The sequence below is a fragment of the Myotis myotis genome, unplaced genomic scaffold (genome assembly GCF_014108235.1).
Source record: "Myotis myotis isolate mMyoMyo1 unplaced genomic scaffold, mMyoMyo1.p scaffold_m19_p_4, whole genome shotgun sequence".
Taxonomy (NCBI): Eukaryota; Metazoa; Chordata; class Mammalia; order Chiroptera; family Vespertilionidae; genus Myotis; species Myotis myotis.
Window position 1 is genome coordinate 31,889,689 of NW_023416346.1, and position 20,012 is coordinate 31,909,700.

Sequence of the window (20,012 nt, forward strand, 5' to 3'; positions counted from 1 at the left end):
TTTGCTGAGGCAGCTAGTTCTCAAGCCAAAGTTCCCTTTATTAGTAGAATTTAACACTTAACTTGTTTATAGCGGTCGTGGCCAGTGTAGCACCCCAATGACTTAGACCATGGCCTTGTAGTTAGTGACTTGAAAAGCCAGTTAACAGTAGAGTCTCATACTCATCCTCTCAAAGTCCAACTAGCTGGAAAATATAAAATGATTCCAAATTTTTAACATTCTACTTGTAGGAGAGAGGAATAATAAGTAAAATGATATGAAAAATATTCGCCACAAATGCCCATCCCCCAAACAAGAACAATTTCTATTCCAGTCTTTAGACTTAGCACAGATACAGCCTTATCTCTTACACATTTTAAGATAGCCAGAGTACCATAATAGTTGACTTGTCTTTCAAAACTCACTTTAAAGTCACCTTCTCCAACTTCACATCACTTCTTCTATGCTCTTCTTCATCCTTCACTACCACCTCTCCTCCTAGCAGAGTAACTACCTCTCCCTTCTTCATATCTTTCTATTTAGTCATTATCAAACTATACAGTAGTTTTTCTTTTCATGTATGTCTCTCCTGCTAGTCTATGAGCCCCTCAATGGGCAGGAAAACATGGATTTTTCGCCTTGATACCACCTAATAGTGATGGATTTAACACATTATATTATATTTATTAATATAATATTAAGGTGATTCTGATTTTCATATTGGGACTGCATTTTGACAGACACAGGTGTAGGTGATTGTTTCACAGCAAGTGAATAGTCAAGCCAGAGTTCACACTCAGCCCTTCTAATTCCAGATCTAGTCCATGCTATATTTCTCTTTGTTGTACTCTATCTCCTATGGCTAGGAAGTGGACTGAGACGTGTTTGAAAGATTATCAGCAGTAAGGGCTAAATGAAAATGGCTTGCGGATTCACCCCCATATTATTCTTTTTTTCCATCCAAAACATCTTGCCAAACTCCCAACAGCATAGCAGCAGGGTTACCAAGTCAACCTACCTTAGAAAAGCATAGATTACAGAACTTTGGGAACTTACAGAGCTCATTTTTCTATCACTCCCTTCTCCATCCCCCCTTTACCACCAAGCATGCCATTAACTTAAAGAGCATGCTCAGTACTTGAAATGCAATTAGTTGATTTGATAAATATTAAAATTTCTAGTTGAAAACCAGTAGCTACAACATTTGGTATCCTGGCAGTAATATTAATATGTCTGTTTCAAAACCAGGAAAAGAACTATGTGACTTAGGCAATTAATGCAGATGTTAAAAGATCTAGGGTAAGGTAGCATTTTTGCCATCCATTTTTGCTTTCAGTGTTGTTTATCTAAATATTAAGTGAGGAAATATGGAATGGATGTGATGATGCAGTCCTAAAGATTAGAGGGCCACAGTCAACCATTCACCTTTGAGCTGGGTAGTGTAAGTTCACTGGTATTTCAGAAGCCCAAGGAGCCAGGGGTGGGGAATTCTGGACCTTAGTCCAGAGAACTTCTCTAGGGCAGTTAGCCACCGCTCTTACTGAGGAAGCTCTCCAAGGTTGCCATGGTTAAGCCTACCAGTATTCCAGAATGCCTGCATCCAACCTCAATCTATTCGCCTGGCTCACATTTAGGTAATGACCTTGAAGTGACAAGGACTATCCTTGAGATTCTTCAATCCGTGCCAGCCCACCCCGAAATAACAAAGGAGGCCCCTGGTTTCAGTTCAGAGAGAAGCTACCCCCACAGGGCAAATGGATGGTTTCTTCCCTAACTGGTAAAAAGGAAGGGAAAGATAAAGAAAGTGGAACTAAGATCATGATTGAGTACTTGCTCTGTGTCAGATATCCAGCTCCGCATTCTTTATACTGTAGTGATGATATCTAGCTCAGTGGCTAAAAGTGTGGGCTCTGGAGCTGTACTGCCTGAATTTGAATTTCAATTCCAGATTTAACTCCATCTGTGATCTTGGGCAACTTCCTAACTTCTTTGTGTTTCATTTTCCTTATCTGTAAAATGGGTCTAGTGATGAATATTACCTCTCCCATGGATTTGTGAGGATTATATTACATAATACATATAAAAACTTAAAACCATGTTTGGCACATAATAAGGATTTAAGTCAATATTAGAAATCAACATTATTATCATTAGCTTAGTGCCTGAGAGATAGGTATTATTATCTCCAACTACAGGTGAATAAACAGGCTATAAAGTTTGCAGAATTTGCCTAAGGTCACAAAGCTAGTAAATAATAGAGCCCAGATTTGATTTTAGATCTATCTGGCCCTAAGGTCTGTATTCTTTCCATTATACCTGTTGCTTTCATAAATGTAGTGTATATACTGTGAGTTCCTTGGAGAGGCACAGGCCAAAACCTATGGACTTCTTCCTTAATACATTCCCACTCCCTTAACTGCCATCTGCAAGTCTGGCTTGCTGCCCTAGCTTCTTTTTTTTTTTTTAATGTTTTTTTATTTTCATTTTTAATATATTTTATTGATTTTTTACAGAGAGGAAGGGAGAGGGATAGAGAGTTAGAAACATCGATGAGAGAGAAACATCGATCAGCTGCCTCCTGCACACTCCCCACTGGGGATGTCCCCGCAACCAAGGTACATGCCCTTGACCGGAATCGAACCCGGGACCCTTGAGTCCACAGGCCGACGCTCTATCCACTTAGCCAAACCGGCCAGGGCCGCCCTAGCTTCTTATAGATCTAGTTAAAAGCTTTGAACATCCTTATAACTGCTCTAATATGGATGTGGCTATCTCTAGGATCCTTCAGCTTATAGACTAGAATAGTGAATTTTCCCAGTTGGGTGAGGCTCAGTTTGTGAAAGTACCCTTTACCTGGAGGTTTTCATTTGCATACCATGAGGATCAAGCTGCTGTCTCCCACCCTGCACCCCACCATACTTGCAGTCTATGTGAGAATGATTCTCTACTATATAGGCTAGTATAAAAACTTTCCCTTTCCCTTTTATTTTTCCTTCCCGCCCCCCTTCCCCAAGGAATAATATGCTATAACATCTGGATCCCCTTGAGGGCTCCTTGATCTTTCCTTGGTAACACCCACAAGGAGACAAAGCCCTTGCTTGCCTAATACCTCATCTCTCTTAAACCATCTGGGGACCTTGTCACCAGGGAACCTTGCCTTACAAAAGCCTCTGTCAGTTGTCTCACCCTGCATAGTGATGTTGCAAGTTGTGGTGTCACTACTGGTGATATCTGTGGTCAGAGAAAGAGTGGAGCTGAAGTGCATTGATCACAAACCATGATAGATTGTTACTTTTCAAAGAAAATGAAGAAGAGTTCAAAATAACACCTACAATGCACAATATATTGCTTCATGAGCAATAAATACCAAACAGAAGATAAAACCTTGAGCCCTAGGCTTAATGCAGACCAAAAACATGATTTATCCTGCAGTTTCCTTTTTCTTAACCAGAGACAGGAAACACACTGTTATTTAGTTCTAGGACACCAAATCATGCCCTTGTATGGTAATCTTTCACAGGAAATACTTCCTGATTGCCTACTGTGTGAATATGATATGCTACAGACGGGGATTTCTTCTGCCTTCCATGCAAGCATTTTCTAAACTTCCTCTCTCTTTCCTTTGTCATGATATTCCTAGTGCTATTCCCAGGACCACTCTGTAAACAAGTACCTGTCAGCCTTCCATGGCACCTAGACTCCCTACCAAGAGGATAATTTCTTTTGTGTGAAGCATAAAAGTAACCATGCTAAACATGTTCTTGGTTGGGGGTCGGTAATCAGTTTAGTGTTAGCATGATAGCATAAAGGAGTAGAGCATAAACTTCAGATGTTGGGATTGGCTGCACATGTGGTGGATGGGAAGGGATTATGAGAAACCAGGAATATAAGGGACTCTCCAGTAAGAACACATGAAAATTGCTGCAACAAAGCAGGTTTTCTCAACATTGGCACTATTGATATTTTGCACCAGGTAATTGTTTGCTGTTGTGGGGCGGGGGGCGGGGGGGGGGCTGTGTTATACATTATAGGATGTTTAATGGTATCCCTGGCCTCTATGCCCAGCTCCTAACTGTGACAACCAAAGATTTTTCTAAATATTACCAAATGTACCCTGGGGTGCAAAATTAGCCCAGTTAAGAACCACTGCAATAGATGGGAGCCCCCATCTCTATAATGATGAGTTCTATAGCCCTCCTAGCTCAAATATTCTATAACTTCATGACTTCCCTAGTTTAGTATAGCATAGTAGTTAAGAGTATAGCATAGTAGTTAAGGAGCCAAACTGCCTGGGTTTGAATCCTGGCTCCACTGCAATCTAGCTATATGACCATGACCATGTTGCTTAAATTATCTATTTCTGGTACCTTATCCATAAATGGGGATAATGACAAGAATAATGAGAGGTTGTATTTTATAAGTTGTTGTTTTAAATTAATGTGCATAAAGTGCCTAGAAGAATGCCTGGCATATGTAAGTATTAAATGTGTTAACTATTATTAGTCTTGCTATAATTACTATCATTAATACTATTATTCACCATTTATATAAGTCCTGGTATATTCCAGAGGTCTAATGTCTCACCCAGCTTTGGACCACTATCTTCCTTCTAGAGCCCTAAGTGCATGGCTCAGGACCGCACAATGCAGAGAGATTTTATGTGGATGTGGGTCTATGAAATAGGCATTGCAGGTAAGCCACACTTTGTACAATTGCTAAGTTCTTACAGAGTTAACTTATTTAAAAGTATACTTATTGGCATCTACTCTGAGCTAGTCACTGTAGAATATACAGAAATAAATGAGGTTTATATCCTCTGCCTTTAAGGAACTAACAAATATGGCTGCTACATGCACATTTATTTTAGTATATTTAATTACCTTAGATACTCAAAGAAATTCCAGTCAGTTCCTTCTTACCCATGAAGAATTCCTCTGTGAAAATTATTCTCTCATCTCCAGATTTATCTTCCTTAAATTTTGTATCTCTGTAATTGTGATTTTTCTCATATTATCAGCATGTTAGGTTTATAATACCTCAATTTATCACCATTTTATCTTCCTCCCACTCTTCATTTAAAATGTTTAATATTCTGTACTCAGAAGAAAACCACCAAAAGAGATTTTATCTTAATACAACAACAGAGTAGTATCCCATTCTGAATAGTTTGGCACCTGCTTCTGGGCTGAAGAATGTCTGTGCAGAACTTTCTTATATATTCATATATTTATTCATTCATTTGTTTAAAATAGTTTATTGAACATCTCCATGTCAGACATGGGTGTCTAGATACTATGAATAGCAAGGAGAAATAAGGGATTCCAGAGTTTTAGGGGGATATTTAGATATAGAAAGAGGTGATAAAAATATAATATGGTAAGGATTATAATAGTATGTGCTCAATGAGCTGGGAGAACAGAGAAAATAAAGGGGCTCTTTGGGAGGGAGTTCAGTGTGACAGATAACACTGGTCATTGGCATCAGAGCTGCCTGGGTTCATATTTCTATTCTACCACTTTTAGCTGTGTGATATTCAGCTAATTACTTAAGCTCTGTGCCTCAGTTTCATATCCATATGATGAATTATAATAATTCATGCATATACTATGTCTTTCAGTAGACTTTAAGCCCTTTAAGGGCTGGGACCACTTCATCATCATCATCCTAACTATTACCATTATTACCACTTACCAAGGGCTCAATATGAGCCAGGAGCCATGCTAAATTGTTTATCCACATTATCTAATTTAATCTACAACAAACCTACCAGGTAAATATTATCATTTCCTAACTTTTTCATTTACCTTTTTTCTTATCAAACCCAGTTATTTATTCAGAGCACTTATCATAATATGTACTTAGTTTATATTCATTTGTATTTTAATGTTTCCTTCCTGCACTGGAGTATAGCTTGGTAAGACCAGAGATGAAACCTGTTTGACATGCCATAATGTTTTCAACAACTAGAATGGTGTCTGACACATAGAAAATATTCAACTAATGAACAGTAAATATGAAAAGAAGGCTGGAATACAGACCAACAAAAAGAGAAGAAAAGAAAAGAGAATGAGCACATTATAGTAGTAGAGTTAGACTCTAGTCCAGAGCCATCGGACTCCCGATCCATGTTCTTCTTCATTACCCAGGATTGCTTCCTACTCTTAGCAGACTTTCAATAGATGCTTGTTGACAGAATCCTTTCTCAACTTTGTACAATACTAAGTAGCAAAATTACAAGAAGCATAAAAACCAATGGATATAACCCTGGACAGAAGAAAGAGAATTATGAAGAGTAAATTGCTGGAGAAGTAGATTGTCTTAATAAAAGAATATAGTTGGTGAGATGATACCAATATTAAACTTGTTTCTTTTTTTCAATTTTATTTTTATTGTTGACATTATTAAAGATGTCCCCATTTTCCCCTCCTTTACCCATATCCACCTGGCCCTCGCCTCCCCCTTCTCTCTGTTTATAACCACAATGTCATCTGTATCTATGGGTTATGCATATATCTTCTTTGGCTAATCCCTTCATATTCTTTCATCCACTCCCCCCCCCCCACCTCTCCTCTGAGTGCTGTCAGTCTGTTCCATGAACCCATGCCTCTGGTCCTATTTTGTGTGCAAGTTTATTTTGTTCATTAGAGTCTACATAAAAGTGAGATCATATGGTATTTGTCTTTCCCTGAATGACTTATTTCACTAGCATAATAATATCCAGGTCCATCTGCACTGTCACAAAAGGTATGATTTCCTTCTTTTTTATGGCCACATAGTATTCTATCATGTAAGTGTACTACAACTTTTTTATCAACTCATCTAATGATGCGCACTTGGACAGTTTCTAGATCTTGGCTATTGTAAATAACACTGCTATGAACATAAGGATTCATATATTCTTCCAAATTGGTGTTTCAGGATTCTTAGGATATACTCCCAGAAATCGAATCGTCAGGTCAAAAGGCAATTCCATTTTTAATTTTTTTGAGGAAACTTTAAGTGGAGTTTCCCACAGTAACTACACCAGTCTGTATTCCCACCAAAAGTGTAATAGGTTTCCGTTTTTCCTACATCCTCTCCAGCACGTGTTTGTTAATTTATTGATGGTAGCCATTCTGGCCAGTGTGAGGTGATACATCGTTGTGGTTTTAATTTATATCTCGTTGATAATTAGTGATGTTGAACATTTTTTCATATGTCTATTGTCCATCTTTATGTCCTCTTTGGAGAAGTGTCTGTTCAGGTCATTTGCCCATTTTTTAATTGGATTGTTTGTCTTCCTTTTATTGAGTTGTATGAGTTCTTTATATATTTTGGAAATTAATCTTTTATCAGAAGTATCATTGGCAAATATGTTCTCCCATACAGTGGGTTCCCTTTTCATTTTGTGGTGGTTTCTTTTGCTGTGCAGAACCTTTGGGTTTGATGTAGTCCCATTTGTTTATTTGTTCCTTGGTTTCCCTTGCCCTAGGAGACATATAGGTAAAAATATTGCTGCAAGAGATGTCTGAGACTTTACTGCCTCTATATTCTTCTAGGATTTTTTATGGTTTCACGGCTTACATTTAACTCTTTTATACATTTTCCGTTTGTTTTCATGTATAGTGTAAGTTGGTGATATAGTTGCATTTTTTTTTTTGCATGTACCGATCCAGTTTTCCCAACACCATTTATTGAAAAGACTATCTTTATTCTATTGTATCCTCTTGCCACCTTTGTCAAATATTAGTTGACCATATAGGTGTGGGTTTATTTCTGGGGTCTCTTTTCTATTGCAATGAGCTATTTGCCTGTCCTTATGTCAGTACCAGTCTGTTTTGGTTATAGTGGCTTTGTAGTATAGTTTGATATCAGGTATTCTGATACCTCCAACTTTGTTCTTCTTTCTCAAGATTGCTGAGGTTATTCAGACTCTTTTTTGGTTCCTTATAAATTTTTGAAATATTTGTTCTAGATCTGTGAAACATACTATGGTATTTTAATAGGAATTCTGTTGAATCTATAGATTACTTTTCAGTAGTATGTACATTTTAATGATTTAATTCTTACAACTCATGAACATGGTATATGCTTCCACTTATTTGTATCTTCTTCAGTTTCTTTCTTCAATGCCCTATAATTTTCCGAGTATAAGTCTTTTATCTCCTTGGTTAAATTTATTCCTATGTATCTTTTTTTTCTTGTAATAGTAAAAGGGGTTGTTCTCTTAATTTCTCTTTCTGATATTTCATTATTGGTATATAGAAATGCCACTGAATATTAATTTTGTATCCTGCTACTTTGCCAAATTCATTTATTAGATATAGTAGCTTTTTGATAGAGAGTTTTAGGGATTCTTATGTACAATAGCATGTCGTCTGTGAGTAATGACAGTTTTACTTCCTCCTTTCCAATTTGAATGCCTTCTATTTCTTCTTCTTCTTTGATTACTCTGGCTAGAACTTCCAGTACTATGTTGGCTAAGAGTGGTGAAAGTGGACAACCCTGTCATGTTCCTGATATTAAGAGAAATGCTTTTAGTTTTTGCCCATTGAGTATTATTTTGGCTATAGATTTTTCTTAGATGGCCTTCATTTTGTTGAGGTATATTCTATCTATTACCATTTATCTGAGAATTTTTATCATAAATGTGTGCTAGATTTTATCATATGTGTTTTTGACATCTATTGAAATGATCATGTGGTTTTTATTCTTCATTTTATATGATGTATCATGTTTATTGATTTGTGTATATTGTACCAACCTTGCCTCCCTGGAGTAAATCCTACTTGAACATGAAGTATGATCTTCATAATGTATTGCTGGATCATTTTTGTTAATACTTTGTTGAGTATTTTAGCATGTATGTTCAGGGATATTGGCTTATAATTTTCTTTCTTTGTAGTGTCTTATCTGGTTTTTGGAATTAAGATAATGCTGGCCTGGTAGAATGAGCTTGGGTGTTTTTACTCCTCTAGAATTTTTTGGAATAGTTTGATAATAGGTGTTAGTTCATCTTTGAAAGATTGAAAAAATTTGACTGTAAAGGCATACGCTCCAAGATTGGTATTTGTTTGGATTTTTTTTATTACTGCTTCAGTTTCACTTGTTGTAATCTGTCTATTCAGATTATCTGATACTTCCTGATTCAGTTTTGGAATATTGTATATTTCTAGGAATGTTTCCATTTGGCCCAAGTTCTCCAATTTATTGGCATATAGTTGTTCATAATATTTTTTACAATCCTTTGTATTTCTTTGGTGTCAGTTGCTACTTCTCTTTCTGGTTTTATTTATTTGAGTCCTCTCTTTTCATGATGAGTCTGGTTAAGTGTTTATCAATCTTGTTTATCTTTTCAAAGAACCGTCTCTTGGTTGCATTGATCCTTTGTATTGTTTTTTGACTCTACTTCATTTATTTCTACTGTGATCTTTATTATTTCCTTCCTTCTACTCACTTTGGGCTTTGTCGTGTTTTTTGTTTGTTTATTTTTGAGGTTTTTTTTTCTTTTCCTTCAATTGTAAAGTTAGTTATTTGAGTTTCTTCTTATTTCTTGAGGCCTGTAATGCAATGAATTTCCCTTTTAGGACTGCTTTAACCAGTCCCATAGATTTTTGTGTTGTTTTGTTCTCATTTTCATTTGTTTCCAGGTAATTTTTTATTTCTTCCTTGATTTCATTGTTAACCCTTTCATTGTTTAGTAATATGAATTTAGCCTCTATGACTTTGTGTTTTTCCTCTTTTTTCTTGTGTTTCATTTCTAGTTTCATGCCATTATGATCAGAGAAGATGCTTGATATGATTTCAATCTTCTTAAATTTATTGAGACTTATTTTGTGTTCTAACATATGATCTATCCTAGAAAATGTTCCATGTATGCTTGAAAATAATGTATATTCTGCTGCTTTGGTGTGAAATGTTCTGAAGATGTCAATTAAATCCATCTGATCTAGTGTGTCATTTAAGGCCATGATTTGTTCCTTGTTGATTTTCTGTCTGGAAGATCTATCTATCCATTGATGTAAATGGGGTGTTAAAATCCCATACTATGACTGTATTACTCTCAATATCTCCTTTTATGTCCATCAAGGTTTGCTTTACATATTGAGGTGCTCTTATGTTGGGTACATAAATGCTTACCAGAATTATATTGCTCCTTTTATGATTGTGCAGTGTTCTTCATTGTCTCTTAACATAGCCTTTGTTTTATTTTGTCAGCTATAAGTATTTCTACCCCAATTTTTTATTTCATTTCCATTTCCATGAAATATTTTTTTTCATTCCTTTAGTGTTAGTCTATGTATATCTTTCATTCTGAGGTGGGTCTCTTGTAGACAGCATATATAGGTCTTGATTTCTTATCCATTCAGCTAGTCTATGTCTTTTGATTGGAGCACTTAAGGTATTTACGTTTAAAGTGATTACTGATAGGTTTGTATTTATTGCCATTTTATTCTTTGAACTCTTTTCCTCTGTTTCTACTACTACTACTACTACTTTTTAAAGCAGACCCTTTAACATTTTTTTTTTTTTGTAATAGTGTTTTACTGGTAACAAACTTCTTTGGCTTTTCCTTCTCTGGGAAGCTCTTCATTTCTCCTTCAATTTTAAATGATAGCCTTGCTGGGTAAAGTAGTCTTGGTTGTAGGTCCTTGCTTTTCATCACTTTTAACATTTCATGCTAATTCATTTTGGCCTGAAATGTTTCTGTTGCGAAGTCACCTGGCTGTATTGTGGGAGCTCCCTTGTAAGTAGAATCAAACCTCAGTTCTGCAACATCTCCCATTCAAACAGTTCTGGTCTTGACCAAGTTTTTCATGGAAAAAATGGTTGTTGAACAAAACTTCAGTTCTCAATCCGACAAACCTTTCATGCTGATACCCATGTTATCAGTGATGCATCTTTCAGGTGACAAACAAAGGAGTGAATGCATGAGTATGAGTTCGTTTACCTCTAAACCTTATATTGTTAATATCTCAGGAAATTGTGTTGTGTATATTTTCTCTTTTTTTGCTTTTGTTGCTGCTTATTATTAATAAATTTGTATAGTAAGTCACAATGTGTCCTAAGGAAGTTGGTGATAGCAGCAAAGTGAAAAGAAAAGTTGTAAGAACAATGATAGAGCTTAAAAAATAAATAATCGCCAAGTATGACAGAATTGTTCATGTGTCTGCTCTGGCAACTGAGTATGGCATGGCAAAATTGATGATTAGCACAATTTTAAAATATAAAGAGACCATCAAAAATGCCTATGCTGCTAAGGCTCTGAAAGAGCTCACAAAGCAATTATCAAAAGCAATTGAAGAGATAGAAAAATTGTTGATTTGGATAGATGAAAAGCAGTTAACTGGTGATAGCATTTCAGATGCAATGATATATGAAATAGCAAAAGTGTTGCATGCTGGCCCCCTGAATGACACCCCTGGAATGAGTGCTAAAAATGATTTGATTAAGGCTAGTAGGGGGTGGTTCTATAAATTTAAGAAAAAGGAGTGACATTCATAATGTAATGAAGCATAGGGATGCTGCCAGTTCTAACAAAGTACCTGCTGATTATTTTGTTATAGAATGTCAAAACTACATAGAGGCCAAGGGATTTTTTTCCCCAACAAGTGTTCAGTTGTGATGAGTAAGACATCTTCTGGAAGAAAATGCCAAAGAGGTCCTATGTCACACAGGAGGAGAAGTCATTGCCAGGATACAAGCCAGTGAAGGACAGGCTGATGTCATTGTTGTGTGGAAATGTGAGTGGGGACTTTAAATTGAATCTTCTACTCATCTACCATTCTGAAAACCCACAACTTTTCAAGAAAAATAATATCTTGGAACAAGTTAAATGTGATTTGAAGGGCTAATATCAAAGCTTGGGTAGCCAGGCAATGTTTTATTGAAGTATTTGCCCAAGTATGAAGAAATACTTCCAGGAAAAACAACTGTCAGTCAGGGCACTTCTTGTAATGGACACTGCTCCTGCCCACCTCCAGGCTCGGAGGCCGAGTTGGTGGAGGAGTATAGCTTCATCACTGTTAGGTTCTTACCACCTAACACAATTCCTCTCATCCAGCCCATAGACCAGCAAGTCATTTCTAACTTTAAGAATATCTACAAAAGAGAGGTGTTTTGAGATGACCTCTGAAACTAATTTAACCCTCAGGGAATTCTGGAAGGAATATTTAAATATCCTCACTTGCTTGAGGCTCGTAGTCAAAGCATGGGGGAAGCATCTTCCAGGACCATGCATTCAACCTGAAAGAAATTGTGGCCTGAGTCTGTGGCTGAAAGAGACTTTGAGGGTTTTGAGTATGAGCCTGTGTCTCATATTGAGGATATTGTGTTTCTGGGCAAGTCTAGGTGCTTGGAGGTGGATGATGATGATGTGGAGGAATTCATGGAGGACCACAACACTGAAATGACCACCACAGAACTCTAAGACCTTCAGTGGGAGCAACAACAGATGGCAGCTGAGAAGCTCTCTTCAAAGGAGGAGGAGGAAAGGGAGGATATTCCTACTTTACTAATCAAAGAAATGTATGGGAAAGGAAGAGAAATGCAAACTTTTGTTGAGAATATCACCTTGACAACGAAGCAGTGAACTGTGTGATAAACTTGTTCAATGACAATGCAGTTTTTCATTTCAGGCAGGTGTTAAAATGCAGGCAAAACAAACATCAATGGATAGGTTTTTAGTAAGACAGAGGCCTAGTGAACCTGAAACAAGTTCTAGTGCAGTACAGACAAAAGAGAGAAATAACCCCAGAAAAACAGCTACCTGACATTTTTATGGAAGAGGACTCCCCTTCCAAACAATAACATCCTTCCATCCCTCTATCCTTCCTCTCCATAATCAGTCATCAATAGTTCTCAACATTATAGATAAGTTTTAGTATGTACATAAATTTCCATTTTTTAGTGTTCACTTCATTTTCTTTTTTTCAAATTTTCATTTACATTTCATGTCCTTTTGTTTTTAAAGTATTTATGTATAGATTAAACAGTACACTAGATGTGTACTGTAAATAAGAAAGGTTAAAACACAGAATCATTTGAGGGTCTGGAACAGATTAATTCAATATACATTTTTTCCTAATGGGGGAAAAATAATTCAGTTTTCAAACAAATCACTCTTAAACAGCCTTCCAGAATGAATTAAGTTTGTGAACTGAGGTTCCACTGTAATTCGCTGCTTTTATCTTGCTGCTTTTGAGATTCTCTCTTTGTTTTTAACTTTGCCACTTTAATTATGAAGTGTCTTGGGGTGGGACTCTTTGAGTCCGTCTTGTTTGGGACTCTGCGCTTCCTGGACTTGTATGTCTTTTTCCTTCACCAGGTTAGGAAAGTTTTCAGTCATTATTTCTTCAAATAAATTCTTGATCCCTTATTCTCTCTCTTCTCCTTCTGGTAACCCTATTATGTGGATATTGTTAAGTCTCATGTTGTCCCAAAATGCCCTTAAACTGTCCTCATTCTTTTTCATCCTTTTTTTCTTTTTGCTGCACTGATTGGGTGGTTTTTTCCTACCTAGTCTTCCAAATCACTGATTAGATCCTCTGCTTCATCCAAGCTACTTTTCATTCCTTCATGTGTATTATTGTCACATATGGTGTTCTTCATTTCTGACTGGTTCTTTATCATGGTTTCCATGTAATTTTTCATGCTGTTGTAGTTCTCACTAAGTTGCATGAGCATCCTTATTACCATTACTTTGAACTGAATATCTGATAAATCACTTGCCTCCATTTCATATAGCTCTTTTAGACTCTCCTCAGGTAATTCTAGTCCACACCACCCTCTCTCTCTGCTGGAGTCCAGAATGAGTGACTGTGAAGGAGATTTTTTACATTGGCCCTTCAAGAGGATGCATGTGTCTCCAGTGGATTCCATGTCTCTTTAGTGGACAGAAACCCCACTGCTTTTTACAGACAGATGTTATCTAGGCACCTCTTCCCAGCTCTGGTCCTCTTGGCTGGGGAGCCTGATATGGGGTTTAGGCTCCACACTTTTCAGAGGTAACTCCCCTGTAGGTGAGATATCCCTTTGAAACCTCAGCCGCTTCCCATGGAAGTGGGGCCAGCCCTTTTCACATCTCTGCCCTTCTTGATAATCTCCATGTGGCTTCTTCTGTAAATCCTTGGTTATAAAACTCCTCTTCAGCTAGTCTTTTTTTTTTTTTCTCTTAAATTTTTATTTATTGACTTGAGAAATAGAGAGAAGTAGAAACATCTAATCAATTTTTTGTTCCACTTATTTATGCATTCATTGGTTGCTTCTTATATATGCCCAGATTAGAGATCAAACCCACAACTTTGGCATATCAGGATGATTCTCTAACTGAGCTACCCAGCCACAATTCAGCTGGTCTTTAGTTGGTTATTCAGGATGATTGTTCTTTAATTTAGATGTATTTCCAATTTGGTCCTGTCTTGAAAATGACTGATGTATTATTTAGAATTATTTTTAAAGAATTCATTTACTTTTTAACCATTCTAAAATCGATACATTTTCATTTTCCCCAGCCCCTAGGCAATTCCCAGAATATTGTTTAAATGTCTAAACTTGTTTCAAAGGAAATAAAGGAAACATTGTGTGTGTGTGTGTGTGTGTGTGTGTGTGTGTCTGTGTGTGTGTGTGTGTGTGTGTTCTTTAAGATCAAATAACTTTGACAGTAATTGCCTGGTTAATCAGTTAAGCATAAACAATGGAGTGGAAGGGATTTAATAGTTATGGAGTGATACCAACATAAAATGGATGATCATTTCCACATCTTTTATTATTTTGGTGCTAATGAACTTTTGTTCCAAAGTGCCATATCTTCAGTCAACTTACCTAGAAGGCACTTATTCACAACCACTCTAGAACCTGTGATCTCTTGAGGGGTTACCACACAAGTTAAATAAGAGAACCTGGATAGCAGAATATTTTCTTCAGACTTCAGTGAGGTATTTTGAAGACCATTTATCAACCACTAGCACTTACCTTCTGAATATTCTTGGCTACTGACAGTGAGTGTAAAACTCATGGGAATAAGAGAAATCTCTTCATTTAATGACATGGAAATACTTTTATCAAACACTTAAATAAATTGCTAGATGTCCATTTTTAGTCTGGAAAGTGAATCAGGCCAGGACTTAACTTTTCCACCGTTAATTGATGATTCCAAACAGATGTTTAACATAGCATGTTTTGTTAGTGCAAACCTTCTTAAGTCTAGATTGCTTCCAGAGATGATCACCTGGGATTTCTCTTTGAAAGTAAAAATTTACAAGTTTGCTTATATGTATGGCTATGTCTATGAGAAAAATATTATAGCTAATGATATTAAACTGAATTATTAGTTGGGTGAATCTATTCCTGGTTATGACTCTAAGTAAATTCCTACCTGTAAATTCAGTTGTCCTAGAGAGAGAATCAGTTTAGCAATTATACCATTCCTTTTAGGACAATTTATCATTATAAAAAGGTACACAAATAATCAATGAGTTTTGTTGCATAGATTGCTTATGTGCCCCAAATTAATGTAAGTTGATTTTCTTTATTCATTTATTCAAATATTTCTTGACTACCTACTGTATACCAGACACTGAACCAATAAATGGGAGAAGAAAAATGCCCAATACCCAGTCCTTGATCTAAATAAAATCATAAGCAAAAGAGAAGAACTAACAATCAACACCACAGAAATACAAAGAATTACAAGAATCTAAAGGAGCAGGCAGGCTAGCAGAAGAGAGACATGTATCCAATAATTATAATTCAAGGTAGTCGATGATAAATGTTTAGTTGTTCTTGCTTCCGGAAATGCACTGCAACACTAATCCTCTGTTCACTACCTAGAGGAAAATCCTATTGCTCCTTAAAGATTCATTCCAAATGATTCTTTGCCAGTCTAGGCTTTCCTGGCATTCCTCATCTCCTCCACCTACCCACCTCCAACCCCAAACACATACATCCAAACCCATTCCAGCAGATTTAATTACTCCTCTGTTCCCAAAGCACTTTACTCATAGTTTTATTACAGCACTTATTCAATAATTTGTATTGGTTGTTTATATGCCATCTCTCTCGTTGTATTGTGAGTTCTTCAATAGTAGTTAATGAGGTTTTTTTGTTTGTTTGTTTTCATCTCTGTGTTCTTAGTCACTAGCACAGAAACTGCCATATTGTAAAATCAAAGTTTGATTTGGGGAGGAATGAGAGAATAAGCAAGCATATGAAAATCAAACAGAGAGATATTTAATATTCGTGGGTAGGAGGACTCCATATTGGCAATATGCCATTTCTTCCTAACTGATTCAATATAATTTTAATCAAAATCCAAACAAGTTAATTTGTAGATATCAATAAATTGATTCTGAAATTTGTATGGAGGGACAAAAGACGCATAATGGCTAACACAGTATTGAAGAAGAACAAACTTGGAATACTGTCAAAACTGTCCATACCTATAAGAATGTCCAAAATTTGAAGATACTACCGAACTTCAAATTTTACTACAAAGTTACACTTATCAAGACATTGTGGGATTAGTGAAGGAATAAATAGGTCAATGAAACAGAATATAGCACCCAGAAACAGACCTCCAGAAATAGTCATCTGACCTTTGACAAAGGATCAAATGCAATACAGTTAAGTAAAAATAGTATTTTCAACAAATACTACTAAACAACTGGACATCCACATGCAAAATAAAATAATTTAGACACAGACCTTACACCCTTCACAAAAATTAATTCAAAGTGGATTGAAGACCTAAATGTAAAACACAAAATTATAAAACTCCTGGAAGATAACAGAGGATAAAATCTAGGTGGCCATAGATATGGTGATGACTTTTTAGATACACCATCAAGAAATAATTGATAAGATGGAATTAATCAAAGTTAAATATTTTTCTCCATGAAAGAGAATGAAAAAACAAGCCACATAATGGGAGAAAATATTTGCAATATACACATCTGACAAAAGACTGTTATCTAAATTATACAAAGAACTCCTAAAACTCAACGATAAAAAAAAATACAGCCTGATTAAAAACTGGCCAAAGACTTTAATAGACACCTCACCAAAGAAGATATACAGATGGAAAATAAGCATATGAAAAGATGCTCCACATCATATGTCATCAGGGAAATGCAAATTAAAATGAGTTACCACTGCATACCTATAAGAATGTCCAAAATTCAGAACACTGACACTAAATACTGGTGAGAATATGGAGCAGCAGGAATTCTCATTTGTTGCTGGTGGACATGCAAAATGGTATGGCTACTTTGGAAGAAAGGCTGACAGTTTTTTATAAAACTAAACATGCTCTTACCACATGATCTAGTGATTGTGCTGCTTCGTATTTACCCAAAGGAGTTGAAAATTTATGCCCACCTAAAAACATGCACACAAATGTTTACAGCAGTTTTATTCATAATTGCCAAAACTTGGAAGCAACCACAATGTTCTTCAGGAGATTAATGGATAAATAAAATATGATATATCCAGAAATGGAATATTATTCAACACTAAAAAGAAATGAGCTATCAAGCCATGAAAAGACATGGAGGAATCTTAAATGTGTATTATTAAGTTGAAAAAGCCTATCTGGAAAGGCTATATACTGCACCATTCCAACAATATGACATTCTAGAAAAGGCAAAACTATGGGGACAGTGAAAAAGATCAATGGTTGCCGGGGTGGGGAAGAATGGATAAGCAGAGGATTTTTAGGGAAGTGAAAATATTCTGTATTATACTTATGATGATGAACATTTGTCCAAACCCAGAGACTGTACATCAGTGTGAACCCTGTAGTGCTTATGGGTAATTATTATGTGTCAATATAGGTTCATCGGTTGTAACCAGTATACCACTCTGGTGGAGGGTGTTGATAATGGGGACAGTTATATATATGTGGGAGTAAGGGTTATATGTGAAATTCCTGTACCTTCCCTTCAATTTTGCTGTGAACCTAAAACTGCTCTTAAAAAAGTCTTTATTTAAAAAAAAAAAAAAAAAACAGGAGGAAAGAAGGAAAGAGAAAGAGGGATAGAGGGAGTGAAGAGAGGAGAGAGGAGAAAAGAGAAAGAAACACACTAAAATGCCATCTGGTAAACTGTTTTTAGATTCTATGACTTCTGCCAGTTCAAGCTACATTGTTTTAACTCTTTTTTTAATTTTGTTTTATTGCTTAAAGTATTACAAAGAGTATTACATATTTTAACTCTTGTAAAGAGCTGGAATTAAGGCCTTACCCACCATTTTTCCATGATCAATTTCTGTAAACAGTTTTCCAGAGTGTACATTGATAAGTAATCTAGACAGTGAAACCGTAATACAACAAATTATTTTGCTTGTCATTTCTTTTTAGGTGATAATAATAGAACTGTGAACATGGATTCCACTGCAATGACACTACCTATGTCTGATCCAACTGCATGGGCCACAGCAATGAATAACCTCGGAATGGCACCACTGGGAATTGCTGGACAACCAATTTTACCTGGTATGCTATTTTAATCACCTCGCAAGTGTTTCTTTTTATTGACCATGTGGTCATAAATATAACAGTATGACACTTTGTTTTGATGTTGACATTTACTAGATTCTGCCTAGAGTGTGCATTTTTTGTAACATGAGCTTTATCAAGGCTGAGTGGCCAGTAGTTAACTAGTGTACTCCCTATTGACCTATGAGCAAGTTGGGGGTATATCTGAGGCATGGCATGCTCATTGAACATTTAAACAACAGGATTTGGCAAGGGATTATACAACTTCTCTAAATATATGGATTTCTTAGAGGAGGCAAATAAACATGGAGCTGGAATAAGAACTGACTGAGACATCCCAAAAATTTGATTCCTAAAAGGAAGGAAAGAAACATTTGGTAACTTTTCATATTTTTTTAAACAAGTTAACCCATAAGAGAATGGTCATGGTGTCCCTAAATCTATCTCCAATAAAGATGAAATCAGAAAAAAAAATGCCCAGTACCTGAAGGGTTTATAGTTTAGACACACAAAAACTATTCCTGGACTGTCAGAGCAATTGACCATTGAAATGGATTTGTGAAGACATTTATTAGGGAATTGCCATCTCAGGAAACCTGGCATGCTTTGTAAACATCCTAAATATTAATCTTCCCAGATTCATTTAATTATGTTCCTACTTTAAAGCATGACAGGATCAGGCCAGTCTAGGACCTTGCTACTCAAAATGTGCTCTGCATAACCGGGGAGTTGTTGCGAATCCGGAATCTCAGGCCCCAGCCCAGACATACTGACTCAGAAGCTGCATTTTAACATATTCGCCAGGTTATTCATAAGCACAGAAAAGCTGAGAAACAGGTCTAGAGTGATACCACTTTGTTGTGCCATTTGGTTATATAGTTAGCAACTCCCATCCCCCCAAAAATAACTTCACAATTCCAGACTAGATATTGAATTCTTGTAGGTTATAATGAGGGTAAGGTAGGATAGGCAACAATGATACATAATAATCTTCATAATAAATTAAGAAACATGATTACATTGAAAGCTTTGAAACAGGTATAAAAGCAGCCAAACATAACGAAAAAATATGTGCACGAGAAATGGGTGGAGAAATAAAAGGAGCTTGGATTCTATATGTAGCAGAGGCAAAGAACTGTTTCATCAAACTATAATTCATACCATGAGCTGTAGGTGACTAGCCCCCTTTGTTAACATCTTGTTTTCTTAAGGACTATGAAGAAATGGCTTCTCAGCATACCCTTCAACCTTGTGATCCAGTGACCTTTGAGCTATGATATGCTTCAGGAAAACTTACTGACTTCTTGAAAACCTGGTCTTAAAAATATTGATATTTAGTTCAGTAGTGTCCTTCTTGTCTTAAAAGTACATGTGGCAATATAGCTAGACTAGACTGGGACATGCTTTGTAAAGCCACACATAAAATCACTTGAGGTATGTGCGAACTCATTTTTCTCCTCTCTGTATTATTTTAGGAAGACAGTTTTACCAATATTAGAACATGGGCTCTGAATCTATACTGTGTAGGTTCAAGTAAATCCCTGCTTTGCCATTAAGTAGC

General features: G+C 36.2%; 1 protein-coding gene across 7 annotated transcripts in view; it reads left to right on the forward strand.

Annotated features, from left to right (window-relative positions):
- The window catches only part of ENOX2 (ecto-NOX disulfide-thiol exchanger 2), a 305,751-nt gene that overhangs the window by 217,002 nt on the left and 68,737 nt on the right, over positions 1-20,012 (forward strand). For 5 of the 7 annotated variants that reach the window (XM_036304704.1, XM_036304706.1, XM_036304703.1 and 2 more), the window contains one exon: positions 18,314-18,448. In XM_036304704.1, coding sequence (XP_036160597.1) covers positions 18,314-18,448 — 135 coding nt within the window. Of the gene's footprint in view, positions 1-4,558; positions 4,672-11,539; positions 11,703-18,313; positions 18,449-20,012 lie in introns of those variants that run through there. The other 2 variants (XM_036304702.1, XM_036304707.1) reach the window with 2 other exon arrangements.